The following is a 24,081-nucleotide window of genomic DNA, read 5'->3' on the forward strand; positions in this document are numbered from 1 at the left end:
GCCCCAGTGAAAAGAACCTTGGCAGGGATTATTAACAACTGACACAACAGTAAAACTTCAAGGTGTTGATCGTTGGAGTCATGCTTTTTTATTTTTTATTTTTATTTTAGATTCAGGGGTACATGTGCAGGTTTATTACAAGGGCATATTCCATGATGCTGGGGTTTGGGCTTCTATTGATGTCATCATTCAGATAGTGAACATAGTAACCAACAGGAAGTTTTTTTTTCAGCCCTTTCCGCCTTTCCTCCCTCCTGACTTTTGGATTCCCCAGTATTTGTTGTTCTCATCTTCTGTGAGTACTCAAGGTTTAACTCCCACTTATAAGTGAGAACATGCAGTATTTAGTTTTTTGTTTCTGTGTTAATTCGCTTAAAATAATGGCCTCCATCTGCATCCTTTGTTGCTGCAAAGGATATAATTTTATGCTATTTTATGGCTATGTAGTATTCCATTGTATCTATGTACCACATTTTCTCTATCCAGCACACAATTGTTGGACACCTAGGTTGATTCCATGTCTTTGCTATTTTGAATATGCTGCGATAAACATGCAAGTGCAGGTGTCCTTTGGTAAAATGATTTATTTTTCTTTGGGTGTGTATATACCCAGTAATGGGAGTTAGGCTTTCTAACTAAAAAGATACATCTATTTCTTACAAAGCCTGGAAATCCATTCACTTGGAAGACCCCGAGTTAAGGATTCTTAAAAATTCTCTACAAGCTGATGACTACAGAAGTGGATAGCTTTCACCCAAGACGACAAAACAAGATTAATTTTCTGATTTCTCAGCCCTCTTTCTTTCATTTTGATCTGCCACTAATCTAACCTCCTTTATTACCTAACTAAAAGATGCATCAAGATAATCTTCCCTATCTTCATCCTGCTGATTTTGACACCGTTTGGTCTTCTACCACTTAGGGAAAAAAAAAAATTCAGGTGTGTCTTTCTTAAGAAGACCATAGCTACCATTCTGTTTCAAGTGACTGCCAGATTTGTAATGCCCCACCTAATCCTGCTGACAAAAATGTAATTGTTGTTCCTTTAAATATTTCAGAAAGTAAATTTCCTTATACATATCTGCTCTGGTACTTACTTTTATCATATAATTAATCCAGAATTTCAGTCTTATAAAAATTGGATTTTGGGCCAGGCGCGGTGACTCATGCCTGTAATCTCAACACTTCGGGAGGCTGAGGCAGGCGGATCACCTCGGGAGTTTGAGACCAGCCTGACCAACATGGAGAAACCCCATCTCTACTAAAAATACAAAATTAGCCGAGCGTGGTGGTGCATGCCTGTAATCCCAGCTACTCAGAAGGCTGAGGCAGAAGAACCGCTTGAATCTGGGAGGCAGAGGTTGTCGTGAGCCAAGATTGCACCATTGCACTCCAGCCTGGGCAACAAGAGCAAAACTGTGTCTCAAAAAAAAGAAAGAAAGAAAGAAAAGTTGGATTTTGACACCATATCAACTGCTGTCACTAAGGTCATTATAATCCTAATAACAAAACCCAAACTATCAAAAATAAAAACTGATATTGGGGCTATCTTTGCTTCAGTACTCATTCAGTTTGTTCTCTTTAGAGACCTTGCTACTTTGCAGGAACTGTTTAACTTCAGTTTTAAAAATCTTCCTACCTTAAGATGGGACCAATTATTGTCTCTCTCCTATTAGACAACACTTATATTCCCAATAAAATGTGTCCCTCTAAGTCACTACTGTTTATGAAAATGCAGCTTTGCTCTGGAATTCCAAAAAGCAGTTTCAATTTACATTCATTAGCCAGAGTTTTCAGGAATTAGCATGTAACTCTTAATTTCCTGTTCACTACACAGAGAAACTTTATGCTATAGCAAAAATTTCTTGATGCAGCAATAAAACTATTGCAGACCAATTAAAACAGTCTGTGACTAAGCCAAAAGAGTCACTTGGTCCTCTAGAAAAGATCAGCCAAACTTTAGGTTATGTTTTATTGCCTGAGTTTGACCATGTAAGCTCCTGTCTTCAGGATTTGTTATAAGAATTAATAACCAGTAGTTTCCTCGGAGAGATGAAAGCAGGAATAAGAGCAGAGTGGAGCACAGTCTTCCCAGCATCAGCTCCAGCATCCCGCCAGGGGTTGCAGGTGTGTGCGAGGGTGGCTGGCAAGATGGCCGAATAAGAACAGCTCCCAGCGAGATCAACGCAGAAGGCGAGTGATTTCTGCATTTCCAGCTGAGATACCCGGTTCATCTCCTTGGGACTGGTTAGACAGTGGGGGCAGCCCACAGAGGGCAAGCTGAAGCAGGGTGGGGTGTGTCACCCGGGAAGCGCAAGGGGTCGGGGAACTCCCTCCCCTAGCCAAGGGAAGCCGTGAGGGACCGTGCAGTTAGGAACGGTGCCCAGATGCTAGGCTTTTCCCATGATCTTCACAACCGGCAGACCAGGAGATTCTCCTCGGGTGCCTACACCACCAGGGCCCTGGCTTTCAAGCACAAAACTGGGCAGCCATTTGGGCAGACACTGAGCTATCTGCAGGAGTTTTTTTTCATACCCCAGTGGCGCCTGGAACGCCAGTGAGACAGAGCTGTTCACTGCCCTGGAAAGAGGGGGCTGAAGCCAGAGAGCCAAGTGGTCTAGCTCGGCAGATCCCATCCCCACGGAGCCCAGCAAGCTAAGATCCACAGGCTTGAAATTCTCGCTGCCAGCAAGGCAGTCTGAAGTCCACCAGGGAGGCTCGAGCTTGGTGGGGGGAGGGGCATCTGCCATTGCTCACAGAGCAAACAAATTCAAAAGCTAGCAGAAAACATAAAATAACTAAGATCAGAGCAGAATTGAAAGAGACAGAGACACGAAAAACCCTCCAAAAAAAAATCAATGAATCCAGGAGCTGGGTGTTTTTTTTTTAAAGATCAACAAAATAGACCGCTAGCCAGAATAATAAAGAAGAAAAGAGAGAAGAATCAAATAGACACAATAAAAAATGATAAAGGGGCTGTCACCACTGATCCCACAGAAATACAAATTACCATCAGAGAATACTATAAACACCTCTACTCAAATAAACTAGAAAATCTAGATTATTTGTAATCTGGATGCAAGGCTGGTTCAACATATGCAAATCAATAAACATAATCCATCACATAAACGGAACCAATGACAAAAACCACATGATTATCTCAATAGATGCAGAAAAAGGCCTTTGATAAAATTCAACAACCTTTCATGCTAAAAACTCTCAATAAACTAGGTATTGATAGAACGTATCTCAAAATAATAAAAGCTATTTATGACAAACCCACAGCCAATATCATACTGAATGGGCAAAAACTGGAAGCATTCCCTTTGAAAACCGGCACAAGACAGGGATGCCCTCTCTCACCACTCCTGTTCAACATAGTATTGGAAGTTCTGGCCAGGGAAATCAGGCAAGAGAAAGAAATAAAGGGTATTCAAATAGGAAGAGAGGAAGTCAAATTGTCTCTGTTTGCAGATGACATGATTTTATATTTAGAGAACCCCATCGTCTCAGCCCAAAATCTCCTTAAGCTGAGAAGCAACTTCAGCAAAGTCTCAGTATACAAAATCAAGGTGCAAAAATCACAAGCATTCCTATACACTAATAATAGACAGCCAAATCATGAGTGAACTCCTATTCACAACTGCTACAAAGAGAGTGAAATACCTAAGAACACAACTTACAAGGGACGTGAAGGACCTCTTCAAGGAGAACTACAAACCACTGCTCAAGGAAATAAGAGAAGACACAAACAAATGGAAAAACATTTCATGTTCATGGATAGGAAGAATCAATATCATGAAAATGGCCATACTGCCCAAAGTAATTTATAGATTCAATGCTATCCACATCAAGCTATCATTGACTTTCTTCACAGAATTAGAAAAAACTACTTTAAATTTCATATGGAACCAAAAAAAGAACCTCTATAGCCAAGACAATCCTAAGCAAAAAGAACAAAGCTGGAGGCATCATTCTACCTGATTTCAAATTATACTACAAGGCTACAGTAACCAAAACAGCATGGTACTGGCACCAAAACAGATATATAGACCAATGGAACAGAACAGAGGCCTCAGAAATAACACCACACATCTACAACCATCTGATCTTTAACAAATCTGACAAAAAACAAGCAATGGAGAAAGGACTCCCTATTTAATAAATGATGTTGAGAAAACTGGCTAGCTATATATGGAAAAGTAAAACTGGACCCCTTCCTTATATCTTATATAAAAATTAACTCAAGATGGATTAAAGACTTAAACGTAAGACCTAAAAACATAAAAACCCTAGAAGAAAACCTAGGCAATACCATTCAAGACATAGGCATGGGCAAAGACTTCATGACTAAAACACCAAAAGCAATGCCAACAAAAGCCAAAATTGACAAATAGGATTTAATTAAACTAAAGAGCTTCTGCACCACTAAAGAAACTATCATCAGAGTGAACAGGCAACCTACAGAATGGGAGAAAATTTTTGCAATCTATCCATCTGACAAAGGTCTAATAAATCTACAAAGAACTTCAACAAATTTACAAGAAAAAAAAATCCCATCAAAAAGCAGGCAAAGGATATGAACAGACACTTCTCAAAAGAAGACATTTATGCAGCCAAGAAACATATGAAAAAAACCTCATCATCACTGGTCATTAGGGTAATGCAAATCAAAACTAAAATGAGATACCATCTCACGCCAGTTAGAGTGACAACCATTAAAAAGTCAGGAAACAACAGATGCTGGAGAGGATGTGGAGAAACAGAAATGCTTTTACACTGTTGGTGGGAGCGTAAATTAGTTCAACCATTGTGGAAGACAGTGTGGCAATTCATCAAGGATCTAGAACCAGAAATACCATTTGACCCAGCAATCCCATTACTGGGTATATACCCAAAGGATTATAAATCATTCTACTATAAAGACATGCACACATATGTTTATTGCAGCACTGTTCACAATAGCAAAGACTTGGAACCAACCCAAATGCCCATCAGTGATAAACTGGATAAGGAAAATGTGGTACATATACACCATGGAATACTATGCAGCCATAAAAAAGGACGAGTTCATGTCCTTTGTGGGGACATGGATGAAGCTGGAAACCATCATTCTCAGCAAACTAACACAGGAACAGAAACCAAACACTGCATGTTCTCACTCATAAGTGGCAGCTGAACAATGAAAACACATGGACACAGGGAGGGGAACATCACACACTGGGGCCTCTCAGGGGTTGGGGGTTTAGGGAAGGGATAGCATTAGGGGAAATACCTAATGTAGATGACGGGTTGATGGGTGCAGCAAATCACCATGGCACGTGTATACCTATGTAACAAACCTGCACGTTCTGTACATGTATCCCAGAACTTAAAGCATAATAAAAAAAAAAAAAGAAGAACTAATAACCATTGTGTTACTGGTAATTGCCTGCACTGCAGTTAATATAGCTAACGTACACTTTCCATATTCTTAAATGCTACCTCAAATTTATTGTCATGTCAAAGGATTCAACAATTTGTTCTGCAGCAAAAAGAACAGGAGAGACCAATCCTAGTCCCACTACAGACAACATTCTCTAGACAACCTCCTAACCGACATAATTTTGACAATGATGAAAACACTGTATGGATATTATAGATTAATGTCCTGTGGCCTGACCTAGTCTGCTTTCAGCCAAAAGAGAGGACTATGAAAGAGAAAAGCTACCCCTGATAACTAGAAAATAGCCTGGCACTATCACATAGGCCTTGGTGTGGCTAGGAGCTAGTCCAGCACTCATAGTTAGGACTTGATGATCTCCTACTAAACAGCTTCTCTGAACACCAATATCTGACAAGACTACTCAGTACCATAATGGAGCAAGACTATTCCATATTCAAAAATAAGACTATTCCATATTCATGTCTTAACACAGACAAAAAGAAGACCATGTCCAAACCATAAAAAAACCAAATAGTTCCCTATCCCAGTTATATGAGTGATCGTTTCTTTTTTAACCCATTAAAATTTTCATTTTCTGCATTCTTACTGCCTTCTAGAGGAGAATTATCAAGATATCCAATTATAGAATTACTCTTACTTCCTAACAATAGTCATTTGAAAGAAAAGCCTGCTTCCTTGAACCTTTCCCATTATCACCTAACAAAAACCCAAACCCTATATGTTCTTTCTAAAATCCTCTTACTTACTGGAACTTCCATGGTCTCCCTCATTACAAGGAGTCAACAAACCCAACTTAGTTTGACTACAGGTTTGCTTCTAATCGTGATTGGTTGGAGGTCATTGACAGCAGAATTAGATTTGGAGTGTTCTTTTTGGCAACCTCTCTCAAAGAAGTCCTCTCTCAAGCGGTGATATTCCACCAAAGACCTGAAGAAAATGAAGCAGAGAACCAGGTACTATAAGGTGAAAAACTACTCTAGACAAAGGGAATAGTTAGTTCAAAGGTCATGCGAGAAGAGGATGTTTAGTGTGCTCAAGAAACACAAGGAATTCAGTGTGGTTAGAGTTTAATGAACAAGAAAGGATAGAGGGAAGTGATTACTTTTGAGTACAAACAGACACATGATTCATTCTGAAGAATGAATCAGATTGCTGATTGGAGAGCAGGCTCTAAGAGGAAGGCAAGAGTTGAAATAGAGAAATAGATAAGAAGCTGTTGCAGTAGTCAAAGAGCGATAATGGTGCCTTTGATTATGGCTGAGAAGTGGTGAGGTTCAGAATATACTTTAAGTGCAGAGCTATTTGTATCTGCTGATGAATAGCTGACTGTGGGATACGAGAGAGAAGACAAAGATGAATTCAGAATGTCTTGTTTAGTAGTTGGATGAATGGTAATGCTGTTACAAAAATGGTGAGGACAATGGAGGTATCACTTTCAGATAGCATGCAAATAAGAGTTTTGTTTTAGATTGCTTTTAAACTTTGGATACTCTTTAGAAATCCAAGTAGAGACGTTAAGTAGGCCACAAAAGAATATATAAAACTATAGCTCAGAGAAGTTAGGGCTATAGATAAAAATTCCGGCTATCGGCACAAAGATGGCATTAAAATAATTAGCTTGGATGGGTTCACTTAGAAAGCATAAACAGAGAAAATAAAAATCTGAGGACTGATCCTTGAGGCATTTCATTTAGAGGTCATGAAGAGAAAGAGGGTACTATAAAGGAGAGTTTAACGGAGCAACCAGGAAATTGGGGCAGGGGGAATGGGAAAGTGAAGTGTCCTCTTTCAAAAAAGAGAAAGAGCCAGGCATGGTGGCTATCTCCAGTAGTCCCTAGTGCGACCCTTATCTCTACAAAAAAAAATTAATCAGCTGGGCGTGGTCATGCGCAACTGTAGTCCTACCTTCTAGGGAGGCAAAGGCAACGCACCACTCCAACTTAGGCAATAGAGCAAGACCCTGACTCTAAAAAAAAATCTGTTTTCTTTTTTTTGAGACACAGTCTCACTCCGTCGCCCCAGCTGGAGTGCAATCGCACTAGCTCGGCTCACTGCAACCTCTGCCTCCCGGGTTCAAGCGATTCTCCTGCCTCAGCCTCCCAAGTAGCTAGGACTACAGGCATGCACCACTATGCCTGGCTAATTTTTGTATTTTTAGTAGATACAGGGTTTTGCCATGTTGGCCAGGCTGTTCTCGAACTCCTGACCTCAGGTGATCCACCTGCCTCTGCCTCCCAAAGTGCTGGGATTACAGGCATGAGCCACCGCACCCAGCCTAAAAAAAAAAAAAAAAAAAAAAAAATTAATTTAATTTTAAAAATAAAAATTTAAACAAAAAAAATAGTTGACCATGTTAAATGATGCTGAAAGGTCAAATGAGACAAGGACCAAGAACTGCCCATTGAATTTGGAAGTATGGATGTCACTGGTGATCTAGGTGAGAACTATTCTAGCGGAGTCATTGAGACACAAAGTCAGATCAGAGTAGGTTCAATAAACAAATGGTAGCAGATGAAGTGGAAACTATTAGTATAGGTAATTCTGTCAAGGAATGCAGCTATAAAGAAAGGCAGAGAAAATAGGTGGCCGTTGAAGAAAAATGTGAGGTCAAGGAATGTTTTTTTAATATTGAAATTATTACAGCATATTTGTGTGCTGATGGGAATGCTTCAACAGTGACCGAAATGTGATGATGCTAGAGACAGAGTTGCTTGAGCAAAGTCCTAGAGAGGCAAGAAAGGCTGGGATCCCGGGTACAAATGGAGGGGTTGGCCTTAGATAGAGCAGAATGCCCATTATAAGAATAGGCAGAGTTTGCAGTTTCAGATGCAGACTGGTGGATGTAGTTAGCAGTGGGATGGGGTAAAACTTCTCTTCTGATTACTTTTTTTATTAAAATAATAAGCTGTTCTTTAGCTGAATCTAAAAGTTAGAAGGATTTACTAAAGATTTGAGTAAACTCTGTATAAAACAATTACCACGGAGAGTAAAAATGTAAATTGACTACAGAAAATGCAGAACTGCCTATTTGAGGTTGTGGTCACCATTGTAAGACCTTCTATCTTGTTGTGTGTTTTCCTTCATCAGCTCAGGCATACCCCAAAAATGGGCATTGCATTGAACATAATTCCTGGAAAAACCTCCAGTGGATGGAGCAGATGAGCAAATGAGTAGAAGGTGTATGCAAAGGAATTATTATAAACTTACACCTTGGAGTTTAAGTTGGATAAGGAAGGAGTAAGAATCTGAGAGGAATAAAGGATAGTGAGAGGATGATAGGATCACTGGATTGGTGTTTCTGGCAGGTTTGAAAAAATGTATAATTGGGAGTACTAGAAGGAATGAACAGGAAAGGTTAAAAGTCGGTGATCAGAAAGTAGAATACTTGAAACAGCATGGATGGGTTGCTGTTATTGATACTGAAAATTCAGGAGCATGTTCATGGGAATGGCTGAGTTAGGGTTGGAGGGTGAAATTACTGTAGAAGAGGCTAAATAACTGAGGCCAAAGTATTGAATGGCCATCTGTGCAGATGATTATAATTGGCAAAATATTTGAGGAGGGAGGGTGAGTGGCTGAGAGGATCATTGAAGATAAAACAAGAAAGGGTTGCAGTTGGAACAGTCTGTTAAAATTTTCTTCGAAGCATAGAAATTTCTACAAAGGAAGAAAGAGAAATTATCTGAATCAGCATGGTTTTGAAAAAACAAAAATGGCACTTACCAAAACTTGAGACCCAGCATAGCAGAAAAACCCTGCACTGCTTAACAGGACTGCAGTAATATAAAGGTAATGTGAAAAAAAAAAAAAGCAGTGGAGGTCATAAGGTATTCTGCTTGCAAAATGCTAGCCAGAGTACATAATGAAGAGTGTGTGCAGGGTCAGAAAAGGATAAAAGTTAGACTACAGAAAGTACCAAGCTTTATGGAGATAAGAGAGTCCACAAGGGTGATCTGAAGGTTCAAAGATGTTGTGAACACTGGAATAAACAGGCATACATAGCTTGAGGGAATTAATCTGATTGGTCTCTTTTGAAAGCAGGTGGGTAGGTGATGAGATCTAATTGTAGCTTCCTCTTAAGGTCTGGTTTCAGCAGTTTATTGTGAAAAACAGAATGATGGTCCCACCAGGGGCATGCAAGCTCTGTTGATTTCTTATCCTCTTCTGTGGGGGATGGAAGGGCTCAGACAGAAGGTCACAACACATTTAATTCATATTGCATTTACTGATATCACCCCAAAGTTTTTTTCAAGGGGTTTTCTTCAACTCCTAAAATAAATGTCATCTTAATACACTGTATTATAAATTCCTCATAGGAAAGGATCATTACTCTTATGAGCCTTTTTATCTCATACTACAGTAAGTATGATATTGTACACATCCTAGGTTATTGGCTGCTGATTGATTACTTTTAGTAGTGAGTCAGTGACCTTTCAGCAGTGAAGACCATATCACTGATGTTTTGGAATGGAAAGAGTAGAATGGGAAGAAGGAAAATGTCAGTTAATAATTAAAAAACTGCTCTCTCTCCTACACCAATGAAAAATTTCTATATGATTTAACAAGCAATTCTTTTAAGTGTGCATCTTCCATAGAAGGTGAGGTTAACCAATCATTCATATCTTGAAGCTATTTCTCCTTTATAATATGCAGCATCCAAGTGAAGTAATGGAGTAAACACTGGATTTGGCACCAGAAGACTGAATTTAAGCCCTGGTTCGGGAGCTAATCTGGCATGTAAACTCTGTGAAAATCACTTAACACCAATCCAATTTTTCCATAGTGCTCCCTACCTCACAGGAGTGTTATAAAAAGCAAATAAAATAATGAGTGAGAAGGAGCTTTGTAAACTCTAAAGTGCTATGCAAGTGTAAACCACTGTTTTCATTTATTCTGTGCAATACATTTTGGAATAAGAGGGACATACTTTCAGGGAGGAAAAGCCTTAGTGGGACACCTCAGAGGCCATCTGCGTATAGTCAGAAAAAAGTCATGGGCCAAGGAGAAAGGCCACCAAGGGCTTGGGGGAAAGCAGGGAACTATGATATAAGACAGTCAAAGATTAATTCTCAACCTTGCATTTTACTAAAAAAGTGGTGAGAGTAATTGCCTTACGATCAACTGAACATCATTTTCTGTATTGCCCTTGATATATCATGCCTATGATAAAGTACTTCTATTCCAAAAGTACAGAGGTGTTAAAAGAAAAATTTCAGCCAAATTAAATTTAAAGGAGTTTAATTGAGAAATGAATGATTCACAAATTGGGCAGCCCCCAGAATCACAGCAGATTCAGACAGACTCCAGTGCAGCCATGTGGTGGAAGAAGATTTATAGATGAAAAAAAAAAAGAAAATGAAGTACATAAGTCAGGAGTGAGGTATAGAAACAGTTAGATTGGTTACAGGTTGGCATTTGCCTTATTTGAACAGAGTTTGAACACTTTGCAGTCTATGAGTGGTTGAAGTATGGCCACTGGGATTGGCCAAGACTCAGCTATTGTTACAGGCACATACTCCTAAGTAAGGTTTTCAATTAAGCTAGGTTACAGTTCATCCACAAAACTCAAATATAGAAGTATGTAGTCTTTCTCAGGCTATATTTAGCTTGCTTTAACAATTCCCCACTTTTGGTCATTTTCTCAATTTTGAGAGATTGACCAAAACTTTAGTCATTAATGTCACGATCACCATCATAAATGTACTTATTTGGTCTTCAGACCCGCTGGGAAACAGTAGAACAGTGAGTTTTCCAAGGAGACAACAAGGACTGAGTGGGTACCTCCCTATGCTGAAAAGTTCTGTTTTCAGGAGAAAAACAAAACCTGGTCTGTTCTAGAATTTATGTGTTTCCTTAAAGTCTTAGTTTCATTATGTCAAATTTAGCATAAGCAACTCCATTTTGGTTTGGTTTGGTCTGTTGGGGTCTAGTGCATGAGCTTAGTCCAATACAATGGCCTCCCATCATTTTGTTCTAAAAAATTCCCCCTTTTTGGCCAGGTTCTCACTTAGGTGAGAGCATAACCAAACTTAAGGCCTTAGTGCCACTCTCAGTTACCATCATTTTGGGTTTCTGGTATCAGCATGTCATTCATAGTTTATGGTGTTTATGTTTACTTCAGCTTTTGTCATTCCAGTTGAAGAGAGACCATTTGACATTCTAGAGATGGCTGCATGCAAACATTTAAAACCTTCAAGAGAATATAGTGCACCAGAGAGACTACAGTGGTAACTATTGGGAGGATAATACCAAGAGTTTGGAGTATGCTCCTTACCCAGGTTCTCCATAAACCAAACCACCTAAAATCAAATAGATCAAAGAATGAGCTAAAGAGTCCACTTGCTTAACTAAGTGATCTTTTTGTTAATCCCCTACAACTGAATCTCTATAATAACCAATGTATTTCTTCCTAGGCCACAAGTGCTAGCACTGCACAGATTCTTCTCTGTTTAGCCAATTCTACTGTTTAGCATAACTGTCACAAGAGACTTTAAAGTCTGTTGTGTAAGCATAGTCTTTGCAGTAGAATCTGCTATAGTGCCTATCATGAGGGATACATTTCTAATCATTGCCTCTTTTACTTCAACCACAGAAAAATGACCTAACAAATGATGCCTTTGGGAAGAGTGAAGACCTCCTAGCAACATTCTCTTTAGCCCATGATGTGGGTTAAGAGGAGTGAATCAATGTTCTGTTTCTGACTGATTACATGGCAACATTTGTACCATTAAAGTTTCTCACCTACAATGGGCTTTCATTTTTTTATCTGTAAAGGTATAAGGTTATTCATGTGTAAGGCTGGCTGCAAAATCATTTATGAATAAAAGTATACCATATAAGTGCACACAACAGGCCCCCTTTTCATTTCTATTGTTCACAGAGGCATAAACAAGGAAAAAGTATTCAAAGATAAGAGTCTCGTAATAGTAGAAGTCTTGATCTGTGATCTTGGGAAAAGCTGTTTATATCAAGGATGGCATCTTCTGGGGAGAAATTTCCCTGGTTAGCTTTACCTTAAGGGTTCCAATGGATGTACAGTTCCAAGAGTGTGGAAGGACCCTTCTCAGTTGTGAGATTATGAATCCAAAGTTCAAAGTTCCAAAGTTTTGCTATAGTGTGGATGTCAAGGACAGTCTTTCTCTGATGTTCTCAGAAGATCCAATCTTTGGGTTTTAGATTGTGTAGGGGCTGATTGTCCTCAGGGAATCATAAAAACCTTTCTTTACCAGGTGAAAATACACTGTAGCGTAATAGTCTACTGTTATAACATCAGCCGTCTTGCATGGGAAAGCTTTTATACAAACAGAAAACATGCATTGAAAATGGAAATTGAATGAAATCCCTTTATAAATGTTTAAATGGCCCATCGGGTAGCCAAATGTACCTGAAGCTTTGGTTGTCTTCCCAAGAATATGGATTTAACAAACCAAATACTGGTTACAAACTATTTTAGCAATGTATAAGTCACCACACCAGTATGCATGTAATGTGGATAATTTTATCTTTTCCATGATGAGTTATGAAATGCAGAACCTTTAATAACAAAAGCTTTAAGGACTCAGGAAGGACAAGGCAGCCTTCCTGGTTCTCCATGAGTCCATGCTTAACACTAGACTTATGTCCTCTTGAATACCAGTTGTTTCTCTGACTTAGGTGCATAACGCTGATAACTGACGGGTTGTCACAGGTAATTTCAGTTAGACCATGGAGTTCATTCAAATTGTATGTCTCAACAATTTTAATATTGGCTGAGTTAGCATGAAAATCTGGCAAAGTATTTTCTCGGTATTTAATTAATTTTTGTTCTACTGGGGTAAGCAGTTTTATAAACCAATCAGTCTTTTTATTAAAGTTTCAGGAATTCTTACCCAGTCCAATTCTGGGGAAATTGGGGAATTTTACCCACGATGTGATTTTAAAGTTATTAGAAATTTATATTCAAGAGCGCTTTTCAGGGTCCTTTCCATCCTTTCATGAATCTCCTAAAAGACATCATATTTTAGGATTTTATGTGCTTGTGAAATTTTTAGAAATTGCATCAGCATTTTGCAATTACCTGTGGAAGTGACTTTAAATAGCTGTAAAGACAGAACAGGCAAGGAAATGTGGTTATTTCTGGGATCTATGATAACAATAACCATAATTATGATTGATAGCACATACTCAGACATATCAGAATTTTAGAAATGCATAAAATTTTGGAATATATTATTATTATTCATGAAAATATAACCTGAAGAAGATTAAACATTGTTTTTATTTTGACAATCCCATGTAACTAAACATGTCAAATAATCCTGTTTATCTCTCTTTTAGATGCTTCAAGAGCCCTCTGTATCATCTCAAAATTAGAGGTCAGAAAAGACAATTTTGAAGCTGAAATTTGATTTTGAGAAACCTATTAAATATGTTAAAGGTTTAAAACACTTAATATTATGAACTAGTATTCCAGATTACCATAAGTCATTCATTTAGCCAAAATGACGACTCGAAGTTTTCAAAAGACAAAAACCTTTACTTATTGATAAAGGACAGACTTAGCTTTCCAATCCGTCTCTTGTCTTTCCATTTTTTCAGTAGTTTACTCAAAAGGCAAAGAAAAATCTTTCATTATCCTTTAATATTACATGAAAATCTTGTTCAAGAGAGAAAGCCAAATTTTACCCTTGCATTAGTATATTATTAATGTCAAACCCAATTCTTAATAAAACAAATTATATATAATTTGGATAGATTATAGACAAATCTATCCAATCTTCATCAGTTTGACCATAAGGTGAGATTCCGATAAACCTTTTATAACCCTTTACAAATTTTTGTTAAAGAGCAGATGAGTGCTTTAAGAAACCCGTTTGTGCTTTTATTTTGATGTTCAATTTACAGAAAAAACAAATAATACCCCTTTAAATTTAGTCAATATGTTCACACACAGAATTTCTTTTACAAGATTAATTTTTACAACCCTTCTACACCTTGCTCAAGCTTTCAGCTTATTCTAACGTAATTTAAAACAATCCTTTAACCCTCTAAACTAGGCAAAAATTTACATTCCCATGCCTTCTTATAATCTTTTGCCAAAAACACATTTTACTATCCTCACATACCCTGCACGTAAAACTATTTTTTTCAGTAATCTCAATCACATCTTATAATGGTAACTCAGCAACTTTTGCTTTTGGTGCACAGATTTCCTTTCACGAATCCTTTCATGACTTACACAGACTTTCATCTACAGCGTGCTTGGACTTTCTGACTTGTCCTAAACATCTCTCTTTTTAAATAACCATTATTTTACTTTAGGACAAGAATTTAACATACAGTATTCTTTCTTATATAAAAATCTCTTTTCTTTATAACCTTCTTTGCATGGCTAAGGGGCATTGCTAATTCCACATGTCCCCAGGGCTTATCTAGAATCTAGTGTCTTCAAGGTAGGTAAATTGAACAATTTTCAAAAGTCAAAACAGTTCATGACCTTAAAGCATTTAATAAACCTAATATCTGACCTGCCTAATTTGGACCAAATGTCTTTATTTTACCAATAATCTTTAAAGCTGTTTTTATTTCCCAAAGATTACTAAAGTTACATGAGCTAAAAGACATTAGGATTTTTGTCTTTCCTTCAAAATATTTGATTTAAGAGCTTATTTTATGCCAATTAATTAGAGATCTTTTATATAAACATCATACACACAACACATACATAAATACACAGACAGAAGAAGATCCAGTAGTTGTTAGATGTTTTATTTGCCAGTTTCTTAATTCTGGCCTTAGGGCAGAGCCCTTCAAGAAACAGGGCTAGGAAAACATGCAGTTTTTACAAAATCTAGAATCTTCAAAGGTAGCTCAAAGAAAGGAAAATTCAAGAAGGGAAGTCAGAAGTTGTTCATGGAGAGGAAGAGAATTAACAAATGATAAAGGTCACACAGATATCAACCAGAAAGTATGCATTTCCTAAGCCAGGATTGAATCCAAGCCACCACTGTGAAAGAACAAAATCTTAGCTACTGAGCTACAGCACTGGGAAGTCTCCATTGCCCATCCCAGAAGGAGTCTAGAGTAGTTAATTTTGAGCTTGCAAAGGCTTTTAACTACTCAAGATAATTTTTAGAGGTAACTATGACATGAACCCTAAAATTCCTTTTCCCTGGAAGACAGAGAGCAAGAAAAAGTACCACCATATGCTCACAAGGTCAAGCTCCCAAAGACATAAAACAATATGGAGACCTTATCCAGTTTTTTTGTTTGTTTCAGGATCCTGCAGCAAAGTTTGTTACTGACCAGCTTGCTGGGCCATCTTGAGCAGTGGGCTTATGGGGTTTAAAGCCCATGTTCAATCCTATGGTACCCCTCTTTATGACAGAATGATACAGAAGGCGCATAAACATACCAGATTTGCTACAGCTTAAGACTAGCCTCATAAATCCTTTTTTCCATTAATCAAAACATTACAGAAGATAAACAGTGATTTTTTACCATTCATTTAACCAGTTTGCACAGGGAAAGAGAGGCCAGAACTTTCCCAGTTTGCACAAGGAAAGAGAAGCACAGGGAAAGAGAGGCCAGAAATCTGACTGGTAAGAAATTCTTACACTTTTGCCAGCATGTTAGGTTCCTGGGTTCCCCTTCCCTGAAACATACTATAGTCCCAGGGAGCCAACCACATACACAAAAAATCATGGAACCACAGGCAAAATTTTCTCAATGTCGCAGGATGCCGCCCAAGGGGTTGCGTAGGGTAATGAAATTAACATTTGGCATTCTGGACAGAGCAAAATACATGTGACAAAACATAGACATTAGCCACTCTGCTTAGCATGCAGTATTGAACTGGCAAGGCTCAAACTTGCCCCTGGTTGAGCCCTGTCATCTTTAATCCATTTTTAACCAAGAGGGACTTTACTGAGGGGAGGGCCTCCAATGCAATCCCATCCTTTACTCAGGTAAAATGTACCCCACTACTTACCCAAAGTCAGCCAATTGGTGCTGCAGTCTGTTTCCTTTGGATCAGGGTAGTAACTAAACTAAACAGTTAGCAGATTTAATTTTGAGGAGCCCTTTTTTTTGTTTGTTTTTTGAGACAGAGATTTTAGTCAGCTTTCTTACTCTGTCACCCGGGCTGGAGTGCAGTGGCGCGATCTCGGCTGAGGGCAAGCTCTGCCTCCCGGGTTCACGCCATTCTCCTGCCTCAGCCTCCCGAGTAGCTGGGACTACATGCGCCAGCCACTGCGCCCGGCTAATTTTTTGTATTTTTAGTAGAGACGGGGTTTCACCTTGGTCTTGATCTCCTGACCTCGTGATCCGCCCGCCTGGGCCTCCCAAAGTGCTGGGATTACAGGCCTGAGCCACGTGGAGGAGCCCTCATTTTTAAATACACTTCTATGTTGTTGTTTATTCAGAACATTCCACTGTAAATTATCTTTAGTAAGATTTCACCATTTCTCTAAGACTTTGCTGCTTCCCAGGCCTAATGTATAAGTTGGAAGGAATGTATATGTATGTATAATGTATGTATAATGTATAAGCTAGAAGGAACTCAGTTTTTCAGAAATTGAGGATCCCATTTTTACCTAAAATATTGGCGTGGCTCTAGGTTCCATTGATTAACTTAGCCAATGATCTTTCCTACCTAAGTGTGCAAGAAAAATGAAACAAAGGGGTAGAACACAAAAATCCCTGTGAATTTTTAAAAGCAAAATTTTATAACCCCCTGCAATATTACCTCTTACTACCAGTTTCTTTCTGACCCAGTCAGAGGTAAGAGGCTTCTAACTGGATCCAAGCTAGTTAATTACCAGATCAAATTTGATCCTCAACCCGTCCAGTTTCTGTCATGACTTTCAAACCCAGTTTGGATCAGAAATTTGCTCAAAGAAACCTGGAGAGCTCAAAACATAAATCTGTGGAGCTCCGAAATCTGAGAGAGATCTTACCACAATCCCCAGCCATTCTGAGACATCAAAGGACACAAATACGTTCATCAGGTACCTTGCTTGTTGACTCAGCAATTTTGGAGGTTGTTAGAAGGTCTACTTCAGATCCCACTTCTGACACCATTTGTTAAAAGAAAAGCTTCAGTCAAATTAAATTTAAAGAAGTTTAATTGAGCGAAGTATCATTTGCAAATCAGGCAGCCCCCAGAATCACAGTAGATTCAGAGAGACTCTAGCACAGCCACATGGTGGAAGAAGATTTACAGACAAAAGAAAAGGGGAAATGAAGTACAGAAATCAGAAGTGAGGTATAGAAACAGCTGGATTGGTGCATCAGGTTGACATTTGCCTTATTTGAACACAGTTTGAACACTTAGCAGTCTATGAGTGGTTGAAGTATGGCTGCTGGGATTGGCCAAAACTCAGCTACTGTTCAGGTGCATACTCCTAAGTTAGGTTTTCAATCTTGTCTGCCTATTAAGCTAGGTTACAGGTCATCCACAAGGACTCAAGTACAGAGTCCTTCTCAGGCCATATTTCATTTGTTTTAACAGATAATTAGTATGGCCAGCATATCCCTGTTCTTAATGTATCCCCTGATTTCCAAGGCTATTACAATGACAATAGAAGTCCCACAGTGACCAAGTGGCAATATCTGTAAAGTTCTGGAAGCTACACCTTCTTCATTACAGCCAAGTCTGGACTTTGATCAGTGATAATGAATCAAACAAGAAAACTAGGGAAAAGAAGCCCAAGCCACAAGGCCTTAGGAGAAAGCATTTTCTGTAACTTCTGATATGTTCACTCTTATTACCATCTTCTCTTCTACACACTGTCACATGGAGAGTTGGCTATAAGATTTATTTTATGCTCCATACCCTTTATTTAAGATATCCTAACCATCCCACAAAACTATTCAGTCTTGAAATTCAAACTGAAAGTATAATCTTCATACCTCTCCTTTGGAGTCTTCTTTCACCAATTTAAACAACCAATCTCATCTATCTAAAGAGAGAAAGCAAAAAGAGAATTGGAACAAGAGGTTCTAAATTTTCACTGTTATCCAAAATAATGAAAAAATGAAGCCAAAAATGTTGACTGGTAGTGATGGTCGGCTGTTTTTTTGTTTGTTTGAATTGCATTTAACATAATTATATTAATATGCTAAGAGCTACATGCTTTACAAAGATTTCAAGAGTTCTAAAAAGTTTTACTATTACTATTCATGCTTATGGATGGAAAATCTAAGGGCCAGAGAAGCTAAATAACTTGCTCCAATTAACACATCTAGGACATTGGAATTTGCACCCAATCTGCTCTAGAGTCAAAGCACTTAATCTCTCTGTCAGAAAGCTGACTAAAATCTTAACTTCGGCCGGGCGCCGTGGCTCATGCCTGTAATTCCAGCACTTTGGGAGGCCGAGACAGGCGGATCACGAGGTCAGGAGATCAAGACCATCCTGGCTAACACGGTGAAACCCCGTCTCTACTAAAAATACAAAAAAATTAGCCGGGCAAGGTGGCAGGCACCCGTAGTCCCAGCTACACAGGAGGCTGAGGCAGGAGAATGGCATAAACCTGGGGAGCGGAGCCTGCAGTGAGCAGAGATCGCGCCACTGTACTCCAGCCTGGGTGACAGAGCGAGACTCTGTCTCAAAAAAAAAAAAAAATCTTAACTTCATTACCCTTCTCTCATCTCTGTATTTTTGTATGAGTTAAATAAGAAAACATGAAAGCCTATTACCTAATACTTAGCACATAGTAGGCAATCACTAAATAGTAGTTAATTTAACCATATATAAATACATCCTAAAGATTTAGGTATTTAAGTACTGTTTTTCTCATTAAATTCTCTTGGTGATTATTGCAAAGTCTGTAACTTCATTCCCCACAGAATTAACTTTTCTTAACTAGTGAGTAGGGCAAGCTGATGTCATTGCTTAAAAGTTCCCAAGGACATAAAGCCTACATAATGCAGGTAGAACAACACCAACACTACAGCTGCCAGCGCTTCTTTCTCTACAGATTCCCCTTCAGTACTTGAAGGTGGAATAATCCACCTGAAACTGGCAATACAAAACTTGCACCTAAACAGTGTGCTGCAAAGGAAATAGGATGCTTCTACTGCACTGGTTTTCTGAATAATTAGATCAAGTTTTGTGTTAGAAGTGTCCTAATAAACCTGAAGGGCCTGCAAAAGTGGCTGACTCTTTTTTTTTTTTTTGGACAGGGTTGTTGTGTTGCTCAGGATGGAGTGCAGTGGTAAAATCACGGCTCACTGCAGCCTTGACCTCCTGGGTTCAAGAAATCCTCCTGCCTCAGCCTCCTGAGCAGCTGGAACCACAGGTATAAGCCAACATGCCCAGCTAATTTTTTGTATTTTTTGTAGAGACGGGGTTTCGCCATGTTGCCCGGGCTTGCTTGTGGCTTTTAATCTCCTCTACTCACCACTACAATCTGGAAAAGTGAAAACATATACATTACTTCTGTACTACATTTTCTGTTAACTGGAAACCAACCCTAGAAAATCTTGGTGCAGAATTACATATTTTGACATATTGAAAAATATGATAATATAGCTACAAAGGTGTGATTTTTACAGACAGCCTGAAATAGTACCTTTTACCAGAAAATATCACCAAATACATCTACTGTGACATCACCAAAACTGTGAACAAGACCTAAGGAGGGAACTTCAAGAGCTCTCACCTTTCTTATTGGAGAAAGCGAGGTAAATGGGGTTATCTGACTAGTCCAACTTCAAATAAGTTGTTATTTCTACTGGAAGATAAAAGTCTTGATATTGAAAGTGCAGGACTGACACTTCTGTTACTTTTGGAGGTACTAAGAGCATCAGAAACAACCCAGGTGACTTCTATAGATATTTTAGTTGGATTTTATATCTGTTCTTAATCATCTTTCCCCATTTCCTTGAAATGTATGCAAAAAACACTAGATTTTCTTCTTGTGCACCATATTCTTTCTACTGCAGTTGAACACATCTCCGTTTTCCAAAGCATTTTTTTCCTGTGGCTCCACAGAAATAGAAAAAAATGATAATTATGGAAAAGGTTTACTTTAAAATGTACATCCATATTCTATGAGGGGAGAACAGAAGCCTTCATTTCAGACCTAGTTCTTGGTCTGCACACCCTTTTCAGTCTGTGCAGGTGAAATTTCCCATACTGAATAAAATCCTAGCCCCGTTCTTGGTCAGCTCTTCGGCTTTGAATTTTGCGACCATGAAAACAAGTGTAAATCAGTAACACTTAAAATCACTTCTTGGAGCAAAAGCTTCAAACGAATACTCGAAAAAAAATTTCTAAACAGTAAAATCAATCAATAGCTACATTTAGATGCTGCTGTAAATATTAATCCAAACACTGGACACAGTGAGTTTAATTTTTAAGTGTTAACTGAAGGACTTCTCTGGCCCCAAAAATATCTTCTTTGCCACAGAATTGCTTTTCCAGTTCCTTGGTTTGACACTACTATTAGTCATTCCTCTGACATGGACGACAAAAAGGGCTGCTATCTCAGAAGGCCAGCATGATAAGGTATAGGACATATTTGAGGAGAAAGAGAGAGCTAAGAGGCGATAAAGAGCCTTCTCTAGCCTATTTTCACAAGCAGTGTGGGGTTGACTCATTAGTCTGCCAGGGAGCCTGATCTTGAGGGATGATATAAATCTCCAGTAGTCACTCGTGATAGGAAGGAAGTAGCAAGGATCATGGGGCCCAAGCAACCAAGAGAGACAGCTTCCTTGGGTGGGCCACCCCTGGAAGGCTGTGTGTGTCAGGGCAGCAGCATGAAGGAGGAAAGCTAGAAAAGAGAGATTCCTCATAGTCCCCCTAACCCTGCCCCACAATCTGACTCAGGACACCAAGGAGACGAAGAGAGAGGCCACTAAGACATATTCTGCTTCACTCCCTGATTCTACCAACTACCACAAAAATTCAGATGAGAGTGGTGGTAGAGTGGACAAAGCCTGAACCAAGAGTTGGGAGACCTGAGCTCTAGACCCAGCTGTGACTCGTTCCGTGTAACCTTGGACCAGTTGATTTGCCTTTCTGTGCCTCATTTTCTCTATTTGTAAAATGAAAAAAAAATAGATTATGTCAACTCTCAAGTCCCTTTAAGGACTAAAATCCTGTGACTATAATGCATATACTCGTTATTTTAAAAAATAGTGGTGCTTGAGTCATAGGCTAATTTAAAAGAAAATAACTATTTTCATTTCACTTGTGAGCCAGTAAGTCAGACAACAGAATGGGACTTTGAAAAGAGCTAGAGTGATCTAATCAAGACAGTAATGCTATTAGGCTTGGATCCTGACTCCCAGTTCAAGAATAAGTCTGCCCTCAGCTGAGGGGTGGAGGAGAGGTCAACTTCCACATTTTCCAAGGCTTCCAGGGTTTTATCCTGCCTTCTCTAAACAATTGTTCAAGAACATCACAGCCACGTTGCCAATTGTCCAGTAGCTTGGTACAAAGCTTCTGCCCTCTGAAAGTTATGTCGTGGAAATCACAGTCTCAGAGCCCCATGGCAAAGCCAACAGCTGAGCAAGTGGTTTGGGTTGATGAAAAGTGCAATCTACAGGACGATTAAAAAAAAAGCTATGTTCAGGGACCATATTTGTGTAGCCTTGAACAAATTATATATTTGAGTTAAAGAGAATCTTAACTTCTCCTCCTGTAAAAATCCATAACCTAAATCTAAACATTGATATCTTACTACATTAATGGAGAAATAACTTGTTTGGTCTTTCCCTCTCTCTCTCCCTCTTCAAGATTGTTTTATATCTCTTAATGAATGAAGATTCTCTATTTTATTATTCCAAAAGTGTATGTTAAGTACCTACTATGGGTGTATCATGATGTAAGATGTTAATGGGGATTTTTAAAAGAAATGCAAGATATTTTACCATAAAATCCAGATGGAGAGAAAAGGCATAAACACACAAGAAATTAAATGACCAAATGATTGATGCAGATACTGTGTTATATTAGACTTTTTTTCTAATTCTTTACAGGTTGTCTAACAAAGAGAATGGAAGAGGCCATCCTACTCAATCAAACTTCTTTAGTGACATATTTTCGGCTTAGAGGTTTATCTGTAAATCAGAAGGCACAGATAGCTATGTTTTCCATGTTCCTCATTTTTTATGTCCTGACACTGACTGGGAACATTCTCATTGTCATAACTATTATCTATGACCACCGGCTCCATACTCCCATGTATTTCTTCCTAAGCAACCTGTCCTTTATTGATGTCTGCCACTCCACTGTCACTGTCCCCAAGATGCTGAGAGACATGTGGTCAGAGGAAAAGCTCATCTCTTTTGATGCCTGTGTGACTCAGATGTTCTTCCTGCACCTCTTTGCCTGCACAGAGATCTTCCTCCTCACCGTCATGGCCTATGATCGGTATGTGGCCATCTGTAAACCCCTGCAGTACATGATAGTGATGAACTGGAAGGTATGTGTGCTGCTGGCTGTGGCCCTCTGGACAGGAGGGACCATCCACTCCATAGCCCTCACCTCCCTTACCATCAAGCTGCCCTACTGTGGTCCTGATGAGATTGACAACTTCTTCTGTGATGTACCTCAGGTGATCAAGCTGGCCTGCACTGACACCCACGTCATTGAGATCCTTATTGTCTCCAACAGTGGATTGATCTCCATGATCTCTTTTGTGGTCCTGGTGGTGTCCTACGCAGTCATCCTGCTGAGTCTGAGGCAGCAGATCTCCAAGGGCAAGCGGAAGGCCCTGTCCACCTGTGCAGCCCATCTCACTGTAGTTGCACTGTTCCTGGGACACTGCATCTTCATCTATTCCCGCCCATCCACAAGCCTCCCAGAGGACAAGGTAGTATCTGTGTTTTTCACTGCAGTCACCCCCCTGCTGAACCCCATTATCTATACCCTTAGGAATGAAGAAATGAAGAGTAACTTGAACAAGTTAGTGGGGAGAAAAGAGAGGAAAGAAGAAAAATGAAAATGTCTACGTCCTTAGGATACGTGGTGCTCCAAATTAAAGAAACGCCTTGAAAAGAATAAGTTACATACCATATTTACCAGACTATGTGACTTATAAAATTATCCTTGGTCCAATATCTGACAGTCATAGCAATCATTGTGGTTATTGATATCTTCTCTGTGCTGGAAATTATTCTAGGCACCGTGCATTTACTTAATTCTCACAACTTTGAAAGGTAGATATTATTATGCTTGTTTGTACATGAAGAAATTAAAGCATGAGGAGAGTAAATAACATGCCCAAAGTCACTCAGCTAGAAAACAATGAAGGCAGCATGTAAACCCAAGTGGATCAACACAAACTCAAGCTCTTTTCACGACATATGCTGCCTCTTTCTGCTTTTTCTGTTCGAGTGATAACCAAGGTCTAAACAAACCTTCAGATTTCTGGACAGCCCTTGCCTGCATCATTCACTCAGATGCTTATATAAACAGCTTAGCAAACACTAGTGAAGCAGACGAAGTGAGCTTCCACATGACTTTTGTGACAGAGAAAGAAGACTTTGAACAGGTGAAGTTACTGACACTCTCAAGTATCCAGGCAAAATCTGCCATCAGAGCAATGAAATGGGGATATCTTACTATTCATTCATTTGACAAATATTTACTGAGCACTTACTATGTACCAGATACTAGGTTTATAGCCATAAATAAGACGGAC

At 39.0% G+C, this 24,081-nt stretch overlaps 1 protein-coding gene across 1 annotated transcript; it reads left to right on the plus strand.

Moving 5' to 3' along the window:
- Positions 1 to 22,431: 22,431 nt before the first annotated feature.
- On the plus strand, positions 22,432 to 23,379 carry OR4E1 (olfactory receptor family 4 subfamily E member 1). Its single transcript, XM_004054908.5, has one exon. The coding sequence runs from the start codon at positions 22,432 to 22,434 to the stop codon at positions 23,377 to 23,379; it is 948 nt and encodes a 315-aa protein (XP_004054956.5).
- The last annotated feature ends 702 nt before the right edge of the window (positions 23,380 to 24,081 follow it).

This window comes from Gorilla gorilla, chromosome 15, assembly GCF_029281585.2.
Source record: "Gorilla gorilla gorilla isolate KB3781 chromosome 15, NHGRI_mGorGor1-v2.1_pri, whole genome shotgun sequence".
Lineage (NCBI taxonomy): Eukaryota > Metazoa > Chordata > Mammalia > Primates > Hominidae > Gorilla > Gorilla gorilla.